The following is a 20228-nucleotide window of genomic DNA, read 5'->3' as shown; positions in this document are numbered from 1 at the left end:
TTTCTTTTCTTTCTTTCTTTTCTTGATTTTACTTATTTATTTGACGGAGAGAGCACAAGTAGGGGAAGCAGCAGGCAGAGGGAGAGGGAGAAGCAGGCTCCCTGCTTAGCAGGGAGCCCGACATGGGGCTCAGTTCCAGGACCCTGGGATCATGACCTGAGCCAAAGGCAGCCACTTAATGACTGAGCCACCTAGGTGCCCCTGCTTTTTTCTTTTCAATATGGTATCTTTAATTTCTTTTTCTTGACTTCTACTGGCTAGACACTGCAGGATAGCATTGTAAAGACATGATGAGAGTTTGCATACTTAACTTTATTCCCAGTCCTAGAAGAATTCAGTCTTTTACAATTAGATCTATTTTTCTGAAACAGTTTGTGTAGGATTGGTATTTTTTCCTTACTGTTGATAACATTGTAAGTGAAGACATCTGGGCATGAGTTTTTGCAGGAATTAGTAATTATTCAGTTTCTTTTTATAAATATCTTTAGATTTTCTATTTCTTTTTGAGTCCCATTTGGTAACATATCTCTCCAGGAATTTGTATATTCTATCTTAAGTTACCTGTTTGCATAAAATTGTTCATAATATTCCTTTATCATCTTGTTTGTAGCAGTGTTCACTCTTTATTTCTAATTTTGGTAATTAGTGTTTTCTAACTTTTTTTTGGTAAATCTAAAGATGTATCATTTTTAGATCTTTTCAAAGAACCAACTTTGGTTTTTTCCCCCCGTCTGTTTTTCTGTTTCACTGATTTTTGCTAATATTTCTATTTTCTCTCCTTCTGACTTCCTTGTGTTTAATTTGCTCTTCTTATTTTTTTATGCTTAGATTGTTGATCTGAGACCTTTCTTTACTAATATGTTTAAAATTATAAATTTTCCTCTAAGTACTTCACTGCCTTCATCACCTAATTATTGATATATTTTTGTTTTTATTCAGTTCAAGATTATTTTCTAATTTCCCTTGTGATATATCCTTTGATCTGTGGTTATTTACAAGTGTGTTGTTAATTTCCAAGTATTTGGGATTTACTCAATTTCTTTATGTTGATTACTGATTTAATTCCATTGTGGTTTGAAGAATATTATGTATTTTAAACTCAAAGACTTTTTCATTGTTGAATTGGCCTGACCTGAAGAATGTTCCAGGTGCACTTAAAAAGAATGTGTATTCTGTTATTGGTGGCTTGAGTGCCCCTTAATTGTCAGTACAGTAAAATTGATTATGTTCAAGATTGCCATATCCTTACTGATTTCTCTAGGTAGCTCTTTTTTTCAGGTAGTAAGAGGGAGCTATTGATAACTATAAATAAAATTTCTCAATTGTCTCTTTTTTCATTTATTCTGCTACTGTTATTAGGTAACTACATTTGATTGTTATACCTTCCTGATATATGTTTTTCTTTGTCTCTAGTAATATTTACCTTAAACGCCAGCTCTCTTATGGTTACTATTAGCATGATATATCTTCTCATCTTTTAGTACAACCTACTTGTGACTTTGTTTTTTTGTTTGTTTTAAAGATTTTATTTATTTGACAGAGAGAGAGCACAAGCAGAGGGAGCAGCAGGGAGAGGGAGAAGCAGGCTCCCCGCTGAGCAGAGAGCCCAACATGGGGCTTGATCCCAGAACCCTGGGATCATGACCTGAGCTGAAGGCAGGCGCTTAAACAACTGAGCCACCCAGGCGCCCCTACTTGTGACTTTGAATCTCAGGTGTTTCTTCTATAGGTAAAATATAGTTGGGTCTTTTTTTTTTTTTTTTTTTTTTAAATCTAGTCTGACCATCCCTTTTGAGTAGATTGTTTATGGTCTTTTTCACATTTAATGTAATTATTGCTGTGGTTGGATTCATGTCTGCCATTTTGCTTTTTGTTTTCAGTTTGACTCAGGTGTTTTTGTTCTCTGTCCCTCATTTAACTGTTTTTTTGTTTGTTTGTTTGTTTGGTATGATGAGTGATTTCCAGTTGTATCCTGGACATTCTGGGTATTGTGACACTCATAATCATATTTCTTCTTTTTTAGTAGGTAGTCTTGTTTTGATGTAGTGAATGGGATAGATGTTCAGCTCTCTGCCAAGCCATGCTGGTATCATGTCAGCAAAATTGGAGCCCCGGCTTTTTTTCTCCTTCCAGATAGATGGGGGGTAAAATCAGCTCTGTGCTCAGCTCTACTGACATGTAGAGGACTGGGAAAGGGAGATGAGGTGCTCACTTCCCCTTGCCTCCTACATCATTGATGCTGGGTAGAGGTGGAGGCTCTATGATTTAATTTTAGCAGAATTAGGGTAATGAAGTTATATGTTTCATGTTTTCTTGGCAAGTAAAAACTTGACAAATCTCAACCTGTTGTGAGTTGCATTAGCCATCTATATACTGGTGGTGTCCATCAGAACTAAGTCCATCTTAGTTAAGCCAAATATTATTATTTAAAAACTTCAAAAGCACCAGAGTGAGAAAAACAAAAGTTATCTTGAAGAAGTCTATGTGTTTGTAAGAAACAAAGGAGAAAATATGTATAGTTATTCAAATATTTTTATTTGGGATTTTTCTTAAAAATTCAGGGACTGAAACACCTTGGTCTTGCTAAAAGAGGATCCAGTTACAAGCTACAACTCAATTTATGAGTCCTCTGGCAGCTTTAGAAACCTCAACCAAAGGTTCCTTGACCAATGAATAATTTCGTGCCAATACCATTTGGGCTACAGCACTCCATTTTTAGACTTGGGGGTAGTGATAGGGCACTGAAATGAGGATAGAGTGAGAGAAGATAGTTGGCATACTCGGGGTTATTGAATCCGTCTCCCTCTTTTCATCACTCTACATTAACTTTTATCTGTTGCTACATTAACTTTGTTATAGAAGGAAGGAGCAGTCTCTGTTGCCAGCTAGGGAAGTAAATATAGGAATTGTGGGGGGAAAGGTAATTTGTACATGTAGGATCAGCAAAACTTGGTAACAAATTATTGATGAAGGTAGGAAATAAAACAGAGGAGTCCAAAATTACTCTTACATTTTTAGCTTTTATAACTAAAAGAATTATGGTGCCATTGACAAAAATGGGAAAGCTACCATGCATGCGATGTAGGAGAGATGATGATGCTTTAGTGTAATTGATTTTGAATTACTGTTTTATTCAATTAGTTTATAGTAGATTCTGTCTTTTTAAAGATTCTAAAAGCACCTTGCAATTTTTTATAAAAGCTTTATCAGGATATAATTTACTATAAAATTTACCCATACCTGTGTAATTTATGTACAAGAAAACTTATCATATAATTCAAGAATTTAATGTGTTTACTATCATGACATTGTTATCACAGCCATCATCACCATGTAATTTTAGAACATTTATATCACTCTAAAAGAAATCTCTTCCCCGTTCCTACTTGCAGTCCTAGGCAGTGACTAATCTACTTTCTGCTGTGTCCTTTTCTAGACATTTCATATAAATGGAATCATATAATATGTGTGGTTTTGGTGTCTGGCTTCTTTGAGTACGTTTTTGAGACTCACTCATGCTCCTTGCACTTTTTACAATTAGTATACTCCTTTACTATTAGCTGTGAGACTAAGTACACATGAGTGATAGGGTAAATTGTGTGAAACCAGTCAGTGTAGGGAAAAGTTATATGTTGAAAGAGTGATGATACTATCAAAGTATTTTATTAATGCTTATTCATCTATAGAGGCTTTGTTTGCTAAGTTTTTGCTAATCTAGAATATCTGTATATGATAGTTATCACAAAATGGGAATGCTGAGTTAGAGATGTATTATGAAACATTTGTAATATTTAAATTGGAAGGAGAATGAACCCCCTTGGTTTCTTTCCATTTTGAATTCTTAATAAGTTATTTTAAAAATTGAAATTTTATTTCATTTTTGTCCAAATGAACATGGATTGTTGACTAGAGAAATTATTACTTATCCTATTAGTCTTGATTATCTTGATCAGAGCTAAATAGTTGATGTGAGTGGCACACCTAAGTTACAAGTAGGGGAGATGAGAAAAGAGATGGGAGATGTATATAGTGTCACTAGAAAGTAGTTCATCAATTCTGCTATGATAGAGATATATTTAAATATTTATGCCAAAACACACTTCATTTTATTGCCCTAACTCGATTAAAGTAAAATGTGGAATTACTAACTCCTGGCTTTATTTAGACATTTAACTATGTGGATAAATCAAAGTATACTTTTATTTGCTTTGTTAATTCCACTTACAGTGTCATAATTTACTCTGGTTAGAATTCAAGTAACTTCACATTTTTTGTATGGCATCCTATTTGAAATAAATCAGTATCAATTGACATAATGTAGACCAATCTGAGGGAAAACTATGAAGTAGAAAATTTAAGTGTTTCCCTCCCTTGTCTTCTGTTCACCTTTTCTTTTTGTATCCTTTCCACAGGAACTTATAAAATAACTGTCCTGTTCTTCTTTGTTGAGACTGAAGTAAATTTCATAAATGGATTCATACTAAGTTATTAAGCATTTAAAGTATTGCTTTTCTCTGATGTATCATAGCTTGAAAAGAGGGCTGCAGAGTGTGTACTGCTTAACTAAAAGGAATGAATTACTAAGGTAGATTTTTGTGTAGTCTGTGGTAGGAAGGCAACTGGGAGGTGGAAAACAAGGTACTTATCTCTTCATTCTGTCTCCTAGACAATAATTAATGATATGGTTATATTAGGGAGTTGGTCAAGTACTAGTGAAAACAGAATAAACTATTGTAAAGACATGTTTGCTCATAGTTTTTGTAATGAGACAAAAGAGAAAAATAAGACTTATTTTAGGATTGGACAGTTGGCTTCATTTGGGTTTATTTAAAATTTGAAGTTGGGTTATTTTTGCTCATTTTTGTGTCATTTTCTTTTTATGCACAAAGTAAAATGTGGATGATTTTAAAGATAATCTATAACACCTACAACGCCCCAATCCCAATTTAAATCTGTCCAAAAGGATCTGTCTTATGACCTTGTGCTTAATAATGAATGTTACCCTTTTGTTTTTGTTTTTGTTTTCTTCTAGGCTGTATTCATCACCAAAGAAAAAACTTACACCAATGCAGAAGTCAGTTAGTCCATTAGTTTGGTGCAGGCAAGTTTTGGATTACCCAAGTCCTGATGTTGAATGTGCTAAAAAGTCTCTTATCCACAAACTTGATCAAACTATGTCAGGTATGTCTATAATTTTACTTGTAAATTCATCTCCTTCTTTAATCAAAAAATCAGATAAGTATTGAATGGGTATGTTTTTAGGAAGGCAGTTCTTTGCTTTGAATTTCATTGTGTATGCCATCATGAGTTTTTGCCATATGCACATAACCCTGTGCAATTACTTAATAGCTTTTCCCCCTCCAATCTTCTCATTTTTATTTCACTTCATCCTAAAGAATAATATCCATGGGGGCACCTGGGTGGCTCAGTTGGTTAAGCGTTTGCCTTTGGCTCAGGTCATCATCCTGGGGTCCTGGGATGGAGCCCCATATCAGGCTCCTTGCTCATCTGGGAGTCTCCTCCTCCCTCTGACACTCCCTGCTGCTCATGCGCTTACTCGCTCACTCTCTCTCAAATGAATAAATAAAAAAACTTCAAAAAAATCATATCCATGAAATAATGGGTTTTATATAGCACAGGTTTTCTTCCTCCATACAAATTAAAACAACTGTTAAAAAATAGGTTTGGTGGGGCGCCTGGGTGGCGCAGTCATTAAGCGTCTCCCTTCGGCTCAGGGCGTGATCCTAGCGCTCTGGGATCGAGCCCCACATCAGGCTCCTCTGCTGGGAGCCTGCTTCTTCCTCTCCCACACCCCCTGCTGGTGTTCCCTCTCTCGCTGGCTGTCTCTGTCAAATAAATAAATAAAATCTTTTAAATAAAAATAGGTTTGGTATCATCTAAAATCATCTCACTACTCGGGAAATTCTAATGTGGTGGAAAGGTACAGGGTGAGAACCTAAGAGACCTCATTCTCATTCTAGCACTTAGTTACTGAGTGACTGTGAGCATTATTTAACTTCTGTGAGCTCAGTTTTTTCATAAGAATGATGAACCTAGTATGGTTATTTTAAGGACTAGATGATAATGTTTATGCAAAAGCCTAGCATGTTTCTCTGGCTCCCAGTAGGTACTTAATAAATGTATTCACTTTCCTTCCCTTGTTTTTTGTTTCTAACTTGGCATTTTAGTTCACATTGGTTTTATGCTCTTTTGTTTAATAGCACTCACAAAGCTGACAAAATGTGTCTGTCACTATTTATGGCATTTAATAGAGCATGCCAGTGTGGGTAGAAATGTAGGAAAAATATTATTGACTCTTTCTTGGAATTTCTCTCAATCTCTTAAGAATGTTACTGTTTTTTGGAATACTTATGTAGTGACGAATTGATGTGTGATTACTATCCTCAATAGGTTTTCTGTTTTGTTTTTTTGTTTTGCCTTGTGTTTACTTGACAGCCATGTACTTAAAATCGCTTATTTTGCTTAATTATTAAAATAGTGCTTTTATTAGAGTGTAAGCTAAAAATGTTCAGGGGAGACAAAGGGGAGACTAAACATTTAAACTGGCATACGATAAAGCATAGTCTGGTTGGCTAGAAGAAGTAGTGGTTGTTATATGAAAATAACATATAAGATTTGATTACAGAGCTTCTCAATCTGTTTTGACACCAAAGTGTTACTTTTTCCTTGTGTAGAGGATCCTTTTTGAAAAAGCAGTCACTTTTATGTAATTTTAAAAAATGTTTTTTCTCCCATCTAAGTACTAACCAGGCCTGACCCTGCTTAGCTTCCAAGACAAGATTAGTGTGTTCAGGGTGTTATAGCCATAGACTAAAAATGTTTTTTTCTGAATATTAAGTGTTTTTAGAATTATATCTTGGAGTTTGATTTAAAATATATTCATAAGAGATTATTAGAAATATGTAGACAAGGTAGTAGACAATTTGAAATAACTAGAATACTTCTAACTCATTCCAGTTAGGTGATATTGTTTAAAGATTTATTTATTGAGAGAGAGACAGCGCACATGTGTGCATGTATGCATACATGTGTGAGCAGAGGGAGAGAGAATCTCAAGCAGATCTCCACTGAGCACGGAGCCCAATGTGGGGCTTGACCTCATGACCCTGAGATCATGACCTGAGCCAAAATCAAGAGTCAGACATTTAACTGACTGAGCTACCCGGGTGCCCCTAGGTGATATTATTTAGAGGTTTATTGAAAACATCTTTAGGAACAATTTTCTAGTACTCTGTCTCATCTTAGAAATAATGTAAGTATATTTTACAGTTAGGAATTTTCATCATTCAGTACTATATGTTCATAACCGATAATGTGCTACATATTGTTCTCAGCTCTGAGGATATTGCAATGAATAAAATAGAACAGAGCTTATATTTTGATAGGTGTGGCAGACAATAGATGAAGAAACATAAAAAAACAGGGGCGCCTGGGTGGCACAGCGGTTAAGCGTCTGCCTTCAGCTCAGGGCGTGATCCCGACGTTACAGGATCGAGCCCCACTTCAGGCTCCTCTGCTGGGAGCCTGCTTCTTCCTCTCCCACTCCCCCTGCTTGTGTTCCCTCTCTCGCTGGCTGTCTCTATCTCTGTCAAATAAATAAATAAAATCTTTAAAAAAAAAAAAAGAAACATAAAAAACAAGGGTTGGCAGGCTTTTTCTGTAAATAACCAGATAGTAAACATCTTAGGCTTTGTGGACTATTAATGGGCATGGCTGTATTCCAGTAAAGCTTTATTTACAAAAAGAGGTGATGGTCTGGATTTGGCTCACAGGCTACAGTTTACTAAACCCTGGTTTAAAAACATCCTAAGCGATAGGAACTATTAACAATTGGTAATTAGTAAGTTGCACTTAGAAGGAGAAAACCAAAATAACACCTCAAAAATAGCAATTTGAGGGAATGGCTTTTTGGATTATTATATAACAAGGTATTAAAGATAGTAGGAGTATGTAAGAGATACTGTTACTCTTAATCAGGTACTGGATTTGTTTAACACTGGTTAGATTTTATAGCTGCAAACACAGAATAACTACAGCTATAAATGTAATTTATATTTAAAGGAAGAATAACTTTGTTATTACAAGTTTGAACCTTAGTCCTAAATTCTCCCCCCGCCCTTTTCCGGGTTGGTGGGAGATTATTTTTTAGATGTATGCCTTTGATAAGGCAGAGCTCCCTGGAAATATAGCTACTATATTCTACGAGAATGGTTTCTGCTCTGTCACACTCAGCTTCTCTGCACTGTGCTACTTCTTGTCCCTAAGATGTTCTTCTCTTATTTTTTATGTAGTGCATTTTTTTTTTGTCCTGTCTTATCCTCCCTGCTGTTTTCTTTGAGGTCTCCTTTGAAGGTTCTTCCTTCTTTGTCCATCTTTCTTCATTATGGTAAATTTTATATAACATAAATTTCCCACTTTAATCCTTTTTTAAGTATACAGTTCAGTGGCAGTAAGTATATTCACATTGCTGAGCATCCATCAGCACTGTCCATCTCCAGAACTTTTTCATCATCCCATACTAAAATTTTGTATCCATTAAATTTCCCGTTTCCCGTCCCCCATCTGCCCACCTTTTAAGTTTAGGTGACCCAGGTCTCTTTGCCTGGATTCCCTCTGTTTTGATTATTTCATCCATTCATATGGTCCAGATCCTCTGTTCAACTTAATCTTATTCATTATGTATATATTCAGTTAATATTTACTGAGATTCTGGTATGTATTAGACTTTGAGGAAAGGGTAGAGGCTATGTGATGAGGAAACATTAACACTGTACGTGAACTCATGAGTTTGTCATCTACTAGGGGAAACGTACTAATACAAATTTTGATAACTGGTGATATGTAATGAAAGAATGGTACCTAGTGCTTTGAGCTTTGAGAAATAGGAATTTTACCGCAGGAAGCAATGTTTGACCTGAGTCCTCAAGATTCAGAAAAATGTGAGTGATTTAGGGGGAAGGTGAAAGAGGGAGTAACGTATTCCAAGTAGAGAAGACAGCATGTGCAAAGGCTCTGTGGGAGCATGTGGGAGGAGTACGGCCCATACTTGAGGACCTGGAACAAGTCAGGGTGGTGGCTGGAGAAGACTAAGGAAGGGAGAGATGTGAGGAATGGCCGGAAAAATATGTAGGAGCCAGACTTTGCAAGGCCTTACAGATTATGTTAAAGGTTTTGGTCTTTATTTTAAAAGCAATAGAAAGATATTGGAGGGTTTTGTTCAAGGGTATGGTGTGTATGGGCAGGAAGACGTGATCAGGTTTGCATTTTGGCTAAGGTCTTGCTTAGCTGTAGTATGGAGAGTAGATTGGAAAGGGCCAAAATTGAATGAATGTAGGGTGCTTTTGATGGGGGTTGATAATGACAGCTGGGCAGTGTGTGTTGATGGTAGTGGAGATGAAAAGATGTGGAAGGAAAAATGAACCAGATTTGAGGAAATGAGGGAGAAGTATCAACAATGATCTAGGTTTCCAGGTTGTGTGACAGGATGAATGTTATTAATCATTCTGAGATGATAAACCCAGGAAGAGAATTCAGTGTTAGTGGGAAAATCATGAGTTTGAAATTGGATATGTTGGCTTTGCGGTGTTTGCCATACCCATAGGGGAGACATTAAACGGGCAGCACACATGGGACTGAAGTCCAAGAAAACTTAGGACTGGAGATATAAATAATGGGGAGTTTTTGGAATACAGATAATAACTGATGTCAGGTATAAATGCGATTTCTTGGGAGAAGGAATATGGTATAGAATGAGAAGATAAAGGGCTGAGGACTTGAAATGCTAGTGATTAAATAACCAAGTAGAAGAGAGTAAGCTTAAAAGGAGATCAAAGAGTAGAGGGGAAGAAATTAGCACCCCAGTTTCTGCTCAGGTTGGTATTTCTGAGATCATGCCACATACTACATACTAAATATGTTTAAAGTGTGGCGTCTTGTGTCATGGTGAATATGAACAAAACCACATTGTCCAACTTATACTACGCCATCCAACTAAACAGAAAACACATGTTCCTTCTCTCCAAAGCACTACTCTGCCCAATAGGTAAACCAGAAACTTTAGAGTCATCTTATTTTGTTTCCTTTAGTAATCCTTCTAGTTTTTAATACCTCTTTTTTTTTTTAAAGATTTATTTGTTTATTTATTAGACAGAGAGAGAGACAGCCAGCGAGAGAGGGAACACAAGCAGGGGGAGTGGGAGAGGAAGAAGCAGGCCCCTAGCAAAGGAGCCTGATGTGGGGCTCGATCCGAGAACGCCGGGATCATGCCTTGAGCTGAAGGCAGACGCTTAAGGACTGCGCCATCCAGGCGCCCCCCCTTTTTTTTTTCTTTTTTATATTTGTCACCTCCACTGCCTAGTTCAGTCTAATCTATTCAACATAAAAATGTTTTCTTCCTAAACTGATTGGATCATATTACTCTGGCTCAGAATTCACTGATGTGAATAAAGGTGAATAAAGGTCATTCTCCTGAGCATAGTTTCCAGGACTTTCATGGCCTAGCCCAGCCATGTTTCCCTGTTTTGTTCCTCAGCTATGTGCTTTATCTTTCTATATTACTCACTTTTTTCTCCCTGAACATACTATATATTTTCAAGGCACTGCTTTTGTTCCTATTATAAGCACAGATGGAAGCACAGGCTTTTCTGATTTTCAGGGGTCTGTCAAATGGCTGCTTGTCCTCTCAAGACTACTCCAGTGCCTCATTCCAAAGAGCCTTACCTAGTTTCTCTCAATTGTAATGAATTACTCTTATCTCAGAAGTTCCACAGCCCTTTGCACTTTATGATAGTACTCGTTTCATTTTGCCCCAAAATCTTTTTTTTTTTTCCCTGCCTGCACTGCTTGGTTGTAAACCTCTCAAAAAATAGTGCCATGTCACATTTGTCTGTATGTTCTACTATCGCTATGCTAGTGGTCAGAAATACTGAATAAGCTATGGATTTTAGAATAGAGGAAATAAATACTATTTTAAGTATTAATTTTTCTTGTGTATAATTACACTCAAGATTTTAGTTCTACTTTTGTATTGTTTCTGTAATTTTATATGCGTAGCATAATTTTTTTTTTCCCTCTTTTGGCAGAAGTATTCTCCTTGGGTCAGAAAACTGGGGTCGGGGGGAGGCTTTTTTTCTTTATAACGAGAATTCTCGCGTTTGACCTTAACCTGGCCTAAGTAGTCAGTATTGCTTTATTTTTTTCAAAAATCCAAACTTTGGAAAGACTGTTTTTATTTTTTATTTTTATTTATTTATTTAGTTTTAAAGATTTTTATTTATTTGTCAGAGAGAGAGAGGTGGGGAGCACAAGCAGGGGGTGCAGCAGGGAGAGGGAGAACCAGGCTCCCTGCTGAGCAGAGAGCCCAATGTGAGGCTCTATCCCAGGACCCTGGGATCATGACCTGAGCCCAAGGCAGACATTTAACTGACTGAGCCACCCAGGCACCCTTGGAAAGATTGTTTTTCAATCTTGTTTCATAGGGTTTTTTTTTTTCCTCTTTTTCTTTGCAATACATGTTTGTTATAGAAAAATGAGAAAACACAAATACACTTTTTCATTCATTTTATTTTTTTAAGGCTATTCAGGGTTGATACAGTTGGAACAAACTTTCCAACAAGGTAAAAGTAATTTAATTTAATAGCTAGTAATTTTTTGAGAAGATATTCTTCCTGTGATATTATTTTTGTTGTTTGGTGTGGCCACTGTTTTATTTGCATAGCACAATTGAAGATAATGGAAGTATATTGTTGGAATTCTTAATGTGATGTATTTTCTCCCACTGCTATAAGAATGTTTCTGTACTTAAATTGAGATGATGATTTAATGAATTTCCCAATAAGAAAAATTTTTAAGTAAAATGTTAACTTTTTGCAGTTATTAAATTTGATTTCTCCCCTTCTCATTAACACAGCTCTCAAGAGGCAGAATTTATATAATAATCCTTTCAACTCCATGAGTTACACAAGTCCTTACAGTCCAAATGCAAGTAGCCCATACAGCAGTGGTTTCAATTCTCCATCCTCAACCCCAGTGCGACCTCCTATAGTCAAACAGCTAATACTTCCTGGAAATTCAGGTAAGGAGAAAATGGAGTAACTAAGGAATTTACTGCCCTACCTCAAAAAATAACATAATCATCAGTTGTTCAAATTCTTTTATTTATGAAACTTTTTAGTGGTTAGAAAAAATATCTGTAGCATCAGGTACTATTCTAGGCACCAGGGATACAGATAAACCAGGTTATGTCCATAAAGTTTTCTTTAGCATGTACTTAAAAGTTTGTGCATCTTGTTTGATTTGATTAACAAGCTTTTGATTCTTTTAACCAATAGATGCTTGCTGAATAGCTTGATTGGGTTGTAAAAGCTAAAAATAAGAGCTCTTTTCTTTTTAAATAGCATTTTCCTTTTATTATTATTTTTTAAAGATTTTATTTGTCAGAGAGAAAGAACACAAGCAGGGGGAGTGGCAGGCAGAGGGAAAAGCAGGCTCCCCACTGAGTAAGGACTCAATCCCAAGATCCTGGGATCATGACCTGATCATGACCTGAGCCTAAGGCAGACGCTTAACCAACTGAGCTACCCAGGCATCCCTAAAAATAACAGCTCTTATTTTCACTTATTTTGTTAAACAGTTTCAGTTTTATGTAATAAGCTTTGATATTGCACTTAACTAATAGTATATGGCCATATGTGAATGTGCCAGCAGAGCGGAGCCCTAAATGATAGGGTAGCGATAGATTGCTGTAACTCAGGGAATGTTTGCTGTGGTTCTGTGGCTGAGATGTTACTCTGTAGCTTGCTGTTCTTCAGAATTGACTCACTGATTAACTCTTACTGCTGCTATTGTTACGGCTTATTATTATAGCTTCCTTAAAAATTAGGGTTATTGTTAACCACCTCAAATTTTTGACCTGTGTATTCCCTAGTCTAATGACTTTTTTGACCCTGCTGTTTGCTTCATAACATAAGTTGTTACTCGCTATTTATTTCACCCATGACTGTATACTAAAAATATTTGTTTAATATAAAGACTTTTATTTGGGCACTATTTAAGTATGACCTTGTAGTACTTTTCCTATCATATGTACTGTGTTCTTCTTGATAATATAAACATTAACTATTTCACTTTTCTTACATTCCTTTCATGTTGGAGCTAACTTTTTTCTTTCTTTTCAAGTTTTTATTTAAATTCTAGTTAGTTAACGTGTATGGTAAAGTTGATTTCGGGTGTAGAAATTTATCAATTACATATAACACTTAGTGAAAGCTGACTTTTATGGTAAAGAATTCTGGAAGACAAGCATTTCAAATAAATCCCTATTAGAAATATTAGTGACAGTGTTGGGATTTTATGCTTCACCAGAAGTTGATGATCTGATGGAAGCGTTTCCTTAGAAATAAGTTAGATTCTTGGGTATGTATATCCTTTATTCCTCTGACTTGTCTTCTATCCCCCCTTTTTGTTTGGGATGATTAAATGCTTTTTAAAATCTAGTTATTTTCTTTACTCCATCTTTGTGCTTCACTACTAAATTTCAGAGGACTCTTTGGGTCCCCATTACTAGTTTGACAAAGGAATTTTGTAAACATGGCATAATGTAGGAAAAATGAGCCTAGTGTTCTTTTTTTGGTTTGTTCCTAAATCTGAGGAATTTTGATTTTCCTCAAATTATAGTTTTCTTGCATAGGAAAAGTAGATGCTTTTATTCAGGGAAAAAGATGATGGTGTTTGTTAATGACAATTTGAGAGGAGAAAACACATCGTAAATTCATCTGTTTATGAGAAGTTTCACTGGCTATCTTATAAAAGTTGGAATGCTCTCACATGTTTTGGACACCACCTACTTGCCAGGCGCTGTGGTAAAAGCTTAATAGTTGCATAAGAGGATAGATAATTTATAGTTAAAATGAAAATGTTTTGTTTTTATGCCATACCATATGAAGGAGTCCCTATAGTCCTCTTTATTCTTTTTTTTTTTAAGATTTTATTTTTTATTTTTTTAAATAATCTCTTCACCCAACATGGGGCTCAAATTTACCCTGAGATCAAGAGTCACACACTCCACCACTGAGCCAGCCAGGCACCCCATCCCTCTTTATTCTTAATAAGGTTAATTTTTAATTTCAATATTTGGGAATTTTTTAAACCGAAAAGGCAGAATAATGGTGAAATGAATCAAAGATTTATTATCAGGTTAATTAGAACAGATGTTTATTCAGTTTTTGTTTCACCAAAGTTCAATTTTTTTTTTAAGGTAATTTGAAAAGTTCATCAGACAGAAATCCTCCACTCAGCCCTCAATCCTCTATAGACAGTGAGTTAAGTGCTTCAGAATTAGATGAAGATTCAATTGGATCCAATTATAAGCTAAATGATGTAACTGATGTACAGATTCTAGCTCGGATGCAGGAAGAAAGTAAGTATTTTAATTGTTAATGTTGAGATCTAGTTGAGGTATAATTTTATTGGGGTTATTAAATAGGTCTTAAGATGTGGAATAGTAATAGAAATGTTGAAATTTCAGAGGCTTCTTGAACATATAGACTTGTTCATTAACTTATTTTCAGAGTTCATTTTACATAGAACAGCTTTTTGTGTGAGGAGCAAAGATCTGCTTCAATGACTGGTAACCATACCCTGCATGTTACTTTGCACAGGAACGCTCTAGAGTAGTTATTATTCTATTACTTTGTGTTTTCTTATTCTAGACCAGTGTTCTCAACCCTTTGCCATTATTAGCCCCCCGCAAAGAGCATTTTCAGACATTTTTTTTTCCTTTTTTGCCTACCACCTCCCACCATGACATTTTAATACCACAGATATACCCTGCATCTCTTTATGTACTGTGAGGACCACAAATTATTATGATATCTAAGATTTTTTTTTTTAAGATTTTATTTATTTGACAGAGAGAGAGAGCCAGCGAGAGAGGGAACACAAGCAGGGGGAGTGGGAGAGGAAAGCAGGCTCCCAGCAGAGGAGCCTGGTGTGGGGCTCGATCCTAGAACACCGGGATCCATGCCCTGAGCCGAAGGCAGACGCTTAACGACTGAGCCACCCAGGCACCCCTAAGAATTTTTTCATACCCCAAGGCCCAATTATCCCCCCTTGGGGACATATATCACCACTCTCAGAATATATGATATAGAGTACAAAAAAAAGACCTTTATTAGAAAATTGGAATTATGATATTAAATGAGGTGAAGCATATGATATTGCTTTGCTGCAGAGTAGTCCTTGCAACTTTTTAGGTACAGATATCTTTGAGAATCCAGTAAAAATTATATCCCTTGCCATCCCCAAAACGCATATATGCACAAAATTTTTCATACTATTTTAAGGGTTTATGGATGCCCTGGCTCTCTTTGTACAATGGGGGTGAGAGTATTATTTTTGCGTATACATTTCTTTTTAACTCAAATGACAGTTCATTCTTACTTATATTGTTGCACTTTTCGCATTTGTGTATAAAATATTTGAAAAATATTTCAGCACACAAAATGTGAGTACATAAAAATGAGGAATGAAGAGAGTAAGTGAAAATAATCAGGCTAAAAAAATCACAGTGTTATTCTCAGGAGGTCATTAAAGGATTCTTAACCTGAAGAAACAGGAAAACTTGAACACGTGAAGTTCCTTCACTTAATTATACTGATAATGGTACATATTTTTAAAAGGCTTTTAGAGAGGATGGGGTTGTTTTATATATTTAGTAAAGTATTATGGTTTTCCTATACATTTTATCATAACACAAGCTTAACTGTGAAGTAAGCAGTCTCTCTAAAGTGACCCCTTTAATCTTTACAATGAAAAGATTCTTGAACCACACGTTTCAGAGTGTTGACAGTTGGCGAGGGTAATAGAGTATTGCTATAATTTAGTTGAAATACTTTCTGCTTTAGGCCCTTTTATGTAAATGTTTAGTTTTATTAAGCTATAAATTTATTCAATTGCAGAATACAGAATGTTATTCTGCTGATTCATTTCCCATTTTTACGCAACTTCTCACAGAAAAATAGAAAGATTTGGTGCTTGCTTTATTTATCTTAAGCCCTAGAAACTAATAATATGGTACCCTTTTCTTCTGTAATTATGTATAACTCCTCATTGAGACTGTGGTATTGTCAGCTAGCGAGGGGCTAGTTTTTGTCAGGGATGTGAAAGAATAAAGAATGCTTCCTCACTATAACTTAGAGTTAATTCTCTCATTTCTTCTTTGAACTCTGACTTTTTAGATCCCAGGATTTTGTTAGAAATTTAACCAGCTATTTGCTGTCACTTTCATACTGTGTTTTGGTAACAAGGAAAAGAAATTTTAGCCTTACTTTAATCATTCATTATAAGCCATCCACATGCACAAATATTTTTTTCTAGTGAATAAAAAAAAAAGATGCTAAAAATATATCTGATACCTCCTTCAAAATGCCTGTTTTGTTTTGTTTTTTAAGTGAATGATTTTTGTTTTATAGTTTCTTCAGTTTTTTTGTGTTTTTTTTTTTTAACAGAAATGTAGAATTACAGATTTTGGCTGTTGCCTGATTAAGCCCCTTATTTTTAATATGAGAAACACACAATCTCATAGAGATCATTGCTTCCTTAAGATCCTCCTAGTACTAGAGGGCCTACTTTGGGATCTGTGTTTTTCTTTGTAAAACAGTGCTCTTCACTGGTCTGCTCTCTTTTTGTTGGGTGACTTTAATGTGGTGTTTGCTGTAACGAGACACTAAGTAACTTGTCGGTTACTATTGAAACTTGTAACTTGACTGAAGGACCACATAGGCCCAAGGAATCTGTAGTTTTATAGATACCCTGGCTTGATTCTCACCCACTACTTTGGGTACCATATCGATAGCACTATCTGTGTATGAGTACCCATCTTAAAAGTTTGAATACCACTCTATAACAGTAGAGATCTTTTAAACTAGATTGTCCATAGTTGGCAGGACGTGCTCAAAATATTAGCTAAATTCTGTGCTTTTCTTGAATAGTAATCTTTTTCTTCATTGAATATATATCAACATTTGTTTTTGTTCCAGAAGTTTTTATACTGTTTGAAGGCCTTAGGTTCCTTGGGGTTTCTGGAGGTATCAGGATACATAGGGGACTCCTTTGAAAAATTTGTACTTGATGGCTTAGAATTTAAGTTTGTTTTACTGAAGTCTCTTGGAACGTGAAGCAATTGAAATTCATTTATGTCCAAATATTGAATTCCTGAGGGTGGGATAGAAGTGTCCTTCATCGATAACATCAATTTGAAGAATTAAGTATCCGGGGAGTTTATTTATCCACTGGTGTATTCTTTTCATTAGTTGCACAGTAATTGTTTTCCCTCAATATTTCTTAAATGGTGATCTCAAGTTTCAATTATTGTGTTTAGGAGTAGAAATATTTTTAAGTTTATGGTTCTACCTCTAATATAGATTTCAGATTCAAGAAGAAAATGTTGGATTGGGCAAAAGTTTATAGAATTTTATTTATTTAAAAATAATCTTTTAAATGTTTAAGCATCATTATATGGGAGAATGTCTAAGATGATTCAAGTGGAAAGGGAGTTTTCCTTTACACTTTATACCCTGTTTGAATTTCTCAATGATACTCTTTTGTTTTTAAACTTCAAAAATATTTAAATGTTTAAAAAGATACCTAAAGAAATGAAATAATGCATTCATTATTGTCAGGTCTCCGTCAAGAGTATGCAGCCACCACATCTCGGCGCAGTTCTGGTTCATCTTGCAATTCTACAAGACGGGGTACTTTTAGTGATCAGGAACTTGATGCGCAAAGTTTAGATGATGAAGATGACAATATGCATCATGCAGTATACCCTGCTGTTAACAGGTTTTCACCATCACCACGCAATTCACCTCGACCATCACCTAAGCAGTCACCCAGAAATTCACCTCGTTCACGATCTCCTGCTCGGGGAATAGAATATAGTAGAGTGTCCCCACAGCCTATGATTAGCCGCTTACAACAACCTCGCCTTTCACTTCAAGGTCATCCCACAGATTTACAGACAAGCAATGTTAAAAATGAAGGTAATAGGAATGTTTCTGGAAAAACAATTGTCCTTCATATTTCAGTACGAAAGTAACACAATTTTTACCAAGGTTTTGTATTTCAGATAAGTAGATCAAGAATTTAGTCAGTTTACTGTTTTATTACTAGTGAATCAATACACAAATAAAGAAGAAAGTGAATTTTACTTGATTATGTTAGTGTTGCATTGTCCTACTCATGAAGTAATCTGTATGTAGATTTTGATTTAATTAATTTATGGTTCTTTTTAAAGGTTCTCTCCTACCCATTTATGGAACCTGTGTTGAGTTGTTTATTTTTATAAGACCTGTACTTCCTGTTAACTCTTCTAAGATATGCTGAATGCTTAAAGAATTTGATTTGTAAATGCCAATTAATATTTTAACTCTTTCTTCATCTAAAAGAATGGTTTGATTTTTTTTCATTAAATTCTTTTGTTACAGAAAAACTAAGACGCAGTCTTCCAAACCTGTCCCGAACATCTAGTACACAAGTTGACTCAGTGAAAAGCAGCAGAAGTGACTCAAATTTTCAAGTGCCAAATGGAGGAATACCTCGCATGCAACCTCAGGCTTCAGCCAGTAAGTACCTTTTATGTATCAGTTATTTAAAGGAAAATGAAAATTACAGGTAGTAATTTTGTGCTGAGTAGCTGTATTAAACCATATTTGTTGTAAAATGTAGTGATTATTCGTTCCTCTAAGATAATAGCTATATTAAAATTTAAAATTTCCTATAAGATACCCACTTGTATCAGTACTTGTATCTGTATGGAACTTTGGTCTCTCCTTTTAAAATAAGCAAAGTCTACTGGTTAAATATATATATGTCCTTAAAAAAAATTTATATATATATGTATATATATATTCCTTAAAAACCTATACCGTATATATCTATATATCTTTATTTCTATGTCTCTGTATACATAGAGATATATTCCTTAAAAACCTACACATTAAAAATGACAAGATTTTTGTGGGAAATAGTCCTGGAACAGACAACTTAAAACCCAAGCAGCTTTCTTACTAGAACATTAATAAAAAGCAATAATGATCCTGCCAAAAAATACTGGCATACTCAAAAGCATGTTAAATTTTTAATGACTAAAATAAATGCTCCAGCAAATATAGAACTTCATTAAAAAAAAAGTTGAAGGTAACTTGATGGAAAGGAAGATCTGAGTCTGTTGAATGAAGGAGACATATGCAACATAAACAAAGATCAGAAAGAATCATGCAGAAAGAACTTCTAAGACAAAGTAGCCAAACTGAGCCAAGAAGTGATATGGGAATAGATGGATACTGTATACTTTAATGTACAAGGTGATTAAAAAAGAGTTGAACACTTTCCAAAGAATGTTACTTGTTGATTACAATAGATAAGAGCATGTAATCAAACCATGTTTAAACAAACTATCACAGTTATTTCTGTATTTAAGAAATGCTCCATATGCACCCCATTGTATCCCATAGCTCACATCAGTCTTGTGTTCTGATGACTCAGTTCCATTGTAGCATATTATGTCACCTGTTGAAGTGGTGGCTGTGATGTGTTCCTTCATTTCCTCAAGCTATAAAGAAGTAGCACAAACATGTGATTATTGATTGTTCACTTATATAACTTGTTTATTGAATAATACAACTTTGAAAGCATTCAGTTATTTTTTTAATTCCCTTACATTCTTCCTTGGCTCTGTTGCGTTTAGCTGACTTTGTGTAATTCGTGTTAAGCTGCTGTTACTTGGTGACTCAAAAATAAACAGGCCAGGAAAAAATACATTTGAACCCAAATGACTTTTGTGTTAACATTGATCAATTTTCCTTATTTTCTAGTTGTATATGATATTACTTATATTACAGAAACTCACATTGTGCTGTACCATACATACATAATCCTGTTTAATCCTCAGAACAGTTCTATAAAGTAGGTACAATTATTAATACATTTTGCAAGTTTGGAGATAGGAGCTTTGAAAGGTTGAATAACTTATCTTTGATCATATAGCTGATAGGTGGCAAGTTAGGATTCACACCCATGTTGATTGTGCTCAAGAATCCAAGTCCACCTAGAGAGATTTGTCACATTTATGGTTTAGAACTAAGATTTAAAAATAATCCAGAAATATTATTTGTTTTTTTCTAAGATGAACCCTCAAATTTAAGGCACTG

General features: G+C 35.2%; 1 protein-coding gene across 2 annotated transcripts in view; it reads left to right on the top strand.

The window, feature by feature from the left end:
- The window catches only part of SLAIN2 (SLAIN motif family member 2), an 82996-nt gene that overhangs the window by 29799 nt on the left and 32969 nt on the right, over positions 1 to 20228 (top strand). For both annotated transcript variants that reach the window (XM_034671843.1, XM_002917005.4), the window contains exons 2-6: positions 5033 to 5181; positions 11930 to 12094; positions 14276 to 14437; positions 17700 to 18059; positions 18504 to 18641. In XM_034671843.1, coding sequence (XP_034527734.1) covers positions 5033 to 5181; positions 11930 to 12094; positions 14276 to 14437; positions 17700 to 18059; positions 18504 to 18641 — 974 coding nt within the window. The remainder of the gene's footprint in view (positions 1 to 5032; positions 5182 to 11929; positions 12095 to 14275; positions 14438 to 17699; positions 18060 to 18503; positions 18642 to 20228) is intronic.

The sequence above is a fragment of the Ailuropoda melanoleuca genome, chromosome 11 (assembly GCF_002007445.2).
Source record: "Ailuropoda melanoleuca isolate Jingjing chromosome 11, ASM200744v2, whole genome shotgun sequence".
Taxonomy (NCBI): domain Eukaryota; kingdom Metazoa; phylum Chordata; class Mammalia; order Carnivora; family Ursidae; genus Ailuropoda; species Ailuropoda melanoleuca.
Note: the sequence above shows the minus strand (reverse complement) of the source record. Positions and strands in the feature narration are given on the sequence as shown.